The 4,756-nt window shown below is 47.6% G+C and overlaps 1 protein-coding gene across 1 annotated transcript; it reads right to left on the bottom strand.

The window, feature by feature from the left end:
* FDXACB1 (ferredoxin-fold anticodon binding domain containing 1) lies at positions 1–4,756 on the bottom strand. The gene is made up of 5 exons (XM_054223194.1): positions 4,549–4,756; positions 3,430–3,586; positions 3,087–3,290; positions 2,288–2,446; positions 1–1,618 (listed from the first exon to the last, which is right to left on the bottom strand). The coding sequence occupies exons 1-5, from the start codon at positions 4,715–4,717 to the stop codon at positions 439–441; spliced, it is 1,869 nt and encodes a 622-aa protein (XP_054079169.1). The 5' UTR covers positions 4,718–4,756; the 3' UTR covers positions 1–438.

Raw genomic sequence — 4,756 nt, 5'->3', positions numbered from 1 at the left:
GCCCGCGCGAGGGGGCACGCGTCCCGCGCCTGCCGCAGCCTCGCGCCCGCCCGCGGGGGGCTCCGAGCAGCGGCGGCGCGGAGAGACCGCAGCGCTCAAAGTGCCCCGGGAAAGGGGAAGGCCCACCCTCCTCCCGGGGACTTGATGCGATCGCCACAACAGGGCTCTGGGCAAACACTAGCCAGGGCAGGAAAAGCGAACCGGCACCAGCAAGGAGATCACGTCCAGTCTCGCAGGACCCCAGCAGAGAGAGGCTCCGCTTTCTGAAGTGAGGTTTCATGACACACGCGCAGAACAGGAAGGTGCTTGATCTTCATTAACAGGGATTTCCACCGCCTTCGTAAGGGTCTTAGGTCTTAACAAGACATAGGCCGCGTTTCCCAGATCAGCAACAAGCGCAGACGCTGCTCGAGCACCTGAGAAGAACTCTACGAGGCTCTACCGAAGAGCGACCCGCAAGTGCTGTTTTATTTCTTTACGAAAGAGCAGCTGCATCTCTGCCACCTCCTGGCGGCTCAGTGCCTTGTCACAGGACTGAAAGGTCAGCCTGTAGCAGAGGCTCTTCCGACCCGTCTCTGACTGCTGGAAACTGTCGATTAACTGGATGGATACGACCATTTCACCTGACACCTGCCTAGCAATGGTGTGAAAGGCAACCTCATCAAATTGTTCCCCATCAGGAACCCAAAAGCTGACATCATGCACATAGGAAGGTGGATAGAGAGAAAAACTCTTGAAAAGCCTTAACCTTCCTCTAGGAAATTGATGGAGGAATCGTGTGTCTGATGTCCAGAGCATTCGCCAGTCAGATATTCCACAGATCAACATGGCTAGGAGGTCAAGATTCAATGAAGCAAAGACAACCACTAACTCACTGCCTGTAAGTTCAGTCCTTATAATTCCCACACAGGAGCCCTTCTCACAGGAGCCTGAAGTATCTATCTCCATACAGATGAAGTACTGAATTTCACTAAGCTGAGATTCAAAAGCAGCAAAGTCATTCAGTTCAGTTGTTTCAAAGCTTGTTGCTTCCTGCAGATTGATATTCAGTTTAGAGCCAGAAACAGTCTGATGAAGAGCATGTATGCTGGTTTTGATGCTATTCACCAACATCTGGATACAGCTGTTCTCTGTACCCCTGTTAACTGCACATACAAACACCACCTCATGAAAAACAGGCATGGAGTAAGGACTGATAAGACACTTCCTGAAAACTGGGCCAGAAAGAACATGAATTGTCCCCGGGAGAAAGGCTGCTCTTTGTATTATTGCCTGAGCATAAGGTAGAAGGGAAGGTCTAAGATAATACTGTTTTGAAATGTGGCATCCCTCTTGTACATTCATCCAGCCATTCTTATCTGTGTCCTTGCAAAAATCAACATGGGAAAATAAAACTGCATTTGCCACTCCATTAGACATTTCTTCAGTGCTTGGAGACTCCTCTGGACTCAGAATGATCCAAAAGATATTTGAGTGACAAACACCATTGAGGTGACCTTGGTGGAGCAGAGAAAGGCAGCAATCAATGTTTTGTAACGGAAAAGCTTTGTTGAGCTCTGCAGTGAGCTTCTCCTTTACTGTCTGTACTGGATGATTTGAATTTAGTTCTAGGAAACCCCTGTGAAAAATAAAAGCACAAATTAGACATGACTAAACATACTTCCTTGAAATGCCCTTCTGTGATCATAATTCGAGTGCAGCAATCTACACAAATCTCAGATATTAAGTCAGTAGTAACTACCTAAACAAGCCAAGTCTTTCATCAAAGGTGTTGCAATGGCTAACATGTTTTCAGGACACTGCAGTTTGTTCCCAGTCTGCAATCAAGAATTAACTGCACTTTCACTGGTAAAAAAGGAATGGGACTTAACAGTCAGCATCACCATTTCCACTCAGTACAAGCATTACCAAACTACAGAAATGAATCAAATTAGCATTTTTTACCCTAGCTAGCCTTAGTATTGTGGTATTAGCAGACACCAAGTCAATTCTTGATTTTTTTCCCTGGTACAGTAAAACAGATTAAAGTTTTAATCTTTATTTGTGCATTCAGGTCTACAGCAACTTGGTCTCAACTATAAAGTTCCTTTTTGTTCTGTAGACTTATTTTTAAGTAGGCCATAACCACAAGCCAACATGAAGCAGACCTGAAGAAGAAATGGAACATAAAAAAGGGGGAAGGAGGGAAAATGAGGAAATTCCATTTTATCTGACACCTATGGTCGTCATTCCCACTGAGAGCAGGAGTGTGTGTTATTGCCAAATAGAAGCTAGTTATAAAACTTACCTATTAATTTTATCCGCAAGTATCTGTGGTACTTGGAAAGAAACTTTTCGGCTTTCCAGTTCTATCTCGCAGATCATAGGTTTGAAATATGGAAGTGGGGTGCTTCGTGTGAAAATGTGGTTTAAAGCACCCTCTATACAGAAAGATTTATCTTGACTCCTGACAATAAACAAAAGCAGAGCAAAGTCACCGATGGTTTCCTATATTTAATATGTCACAAGTAGCATTACACAGACAACTCTCTTTAACACACCTCTTGTTGAATACCAGGTCTTGTTACAAGGTGACAAAAACGCAACACTACCATACTTGTACTGGGCAGATGGTCCATTGGAACAAGCTGCACTGAAAGGTCATGCAGTCTCCATCCCTGGGGACTGAATGTGTCTCTGAGCGACTTGCTCTAGCTGGCTCTGCTTTGAGCTGTGGGGTAGGGTTAGATGATTGCCAGAGGTCCTTGCCAACATCAACCATGCTGTGATTCTGTGATTATCTGCTAAGCAGATACACATAACGCAGTCCTCCTGCTGTCTTTAGACCAAGATTGACATTTGTTCTGAAATGGACCGTTTTGATCTTTAAAATCCTAAAATAATCTTATTTTTTAGAGGCTACATTGGCAAGAATTTTCCATTTTAATCTTGGCTATTCTACTTAGAGGCAAAAAAGAACTGTAGCTATTTTAAGGAAAATTAAAGGGAGTTCCTCTCTCCGAGAAACAAGATTAAAAGATCATACTAGTGCTAGGCATTATAAGAGCAAGAATATCAACTTTTCAGTTTTGCCACGCAACGGTTACCTGTAACCTGTACACTTATATCCATGGATAGTCTCTGCTTTAAATGGATGAACGTTACTCAAGATAAATCCAGCTCCTGCTGCCACAGCCACTATTTGCCAGCTGTTGTGCCATTCTCTCCTTGGTTGATCAGCAGGTGTCCCACCCTGTCCATTGCAAAGAGCCACATGGACCTCTCCCTCCTCTGTCAGTACTTCTGCGGAGCTGTAAGAAAAGCCAGGCAACAAGAAAAATGCTGCTAGCGCACACAGAAAATGTATAGTGCCAGAAAAACACCCATAACACAGCTAGAAATCTGTATCACAGCAGTCAATTAGCACAGAAATACTTCTGGTTTACTCACCTATGGAAAAAGCGGGCAAGCAGTTCTCTGTTCTTCAGCACTCCAGCCTTTCTCCCACAGTGAGGGAAGTTGAAATAAATACAATCAAATTCTCTTTCTTCTGGTAAAAAATAATCCTTCAGCTTGGTGCAGTCCACAGAAAACACAACTTCAGCTCCTTCAAAAGTAAACAAAAAACAAGGCTCTGATGTTTATCATTACCGCAATTTTTAAAGAACGGTAGCAATTAAAGTCCTCTAGTTCATTTTTAAGCATATCAGAGCAGCAGCTGACAGGCATCTTCCTACTTATATGCATTAGGAAAACCAGAAAGTCTAGGCTCCCTTTGCTCTCTTGCAGAGACTTCCGCTATCTGGCTGCTTGTTTCAGAACTATTTAATAGAATCATAGAATGGTTTAGGTTGGAAGGAACCTTAAAGATCATCTCATTCCAACCCCCCTGCCCTGGGCAGGGGCACATTCCACTAGACCAGGTTGCTCAAAGCCCCGTCCAACCTGCCCTTGAACACCTCCAGGGATGGGGAATCCACAGCTTCTCTGGGCAACCTGTTCCAGTGCCTCACCATCCTCATAGTGAAAAATTTATTCCCGATATCTAATCGAAATCTACCCTCTTCCAGTTTTAAGCCATTACCCCTCGTCCTATCCCTACGTGCCCTTATAAAAAGTCCCTCTCCAGGCCCCTTTCAGATACTGGAAGGGGCTGCAAGGTCTCTCTGGAGCCTTCTCTTCTCCAGGCAGAACAACCCCAACACTCTCAGCCTGTCGATTCCAGGCTGATTAGATTTTAGGGCATTTGACTTAGCCTCTTGGACAACTCCAGTTCCCCGCGGCAAGCGTCCTCCTGAGACGCCTGGAGTGGTGGAGATCTCTAAGGTGCCTGGACAGCTCCCGCGGCGGCACGGCAGCGCCAGGTCCCCGGTTTAAGGCAGGCGTGCCGCCCCGCAGCTTTGCCCCGAGCGTTGCGAGACGAGCGGGTACCCCCAAGGGCCGAGCACTACCCACTCCGTGTCCCTCCCCGTCCCGGCCTCCCACGTCGCTTCGCCCGAGGACCCCCCCTACCACCCTTCCCTCCCTTCCTCCCCACCGCCCGGCCGAGCCCCGCCGGCGCGGACCCACCTCGCTCCCGCAGCCGCCGGATGCTCTCCGCGGCCCGCCCCCGCCCGCACACCTCCTCTTCGCTCTCGTAGCAAGTGGCCACGACGTGGGTCCCCGCCGCCCCGCACAGGGAGGCCGCGAAGGAGAAGTTGCCCTCGCCGAGCAGCAGGACGCGGCGCACCGCCTCCATCTTCCCAGCCAGCACGCAGGCCGACGCTCCCTCATGACG

This window comes from Rissa tridactyla, chromosome 17 (assembly GCF_028500815.1).
Source record: "Rissa tridactyla isolate bRisTri1 chromosome 17, bRisTri1.patW.cur.20221130, whole genome shotgun sequence".
In the NCBI taxonomy this organism is placed as follows: domain Eukaryota; kingdom Metazoa; phylum Chordata; class Aves; order Charadriiformes; family Laridae; genus Rissa; species Rissa tridactyla.
Note: the sequence above shows the minus strand (reverse complement) of the source record. Positions and strands in the feature narration are given on the sequence as shown.

Coding starts and splice junctions, on each gene's coding strand:
- FDXACB1 (XM_054223194.1), bottom strand. CDS start 4,717: ATGGAGGCGGTGCGCCGCGTCCTGCTGCTCGGCGAGGGCAACTTCTCC. Junction 3,291..3,429: donor CTTGCCCGCTTTTTCCATAG/GTGAGTAAACCA, acceptor CTTTTCTTACAG/CTCCGCAGAAGTACTGACAG. Junction 1,619..2,287: donor CTTGCGGATAAAATTAATAG/GTAAGTTTTATA, acceptor TATTTTTCACAG/GGGTTTCCTAGAACTAAATT.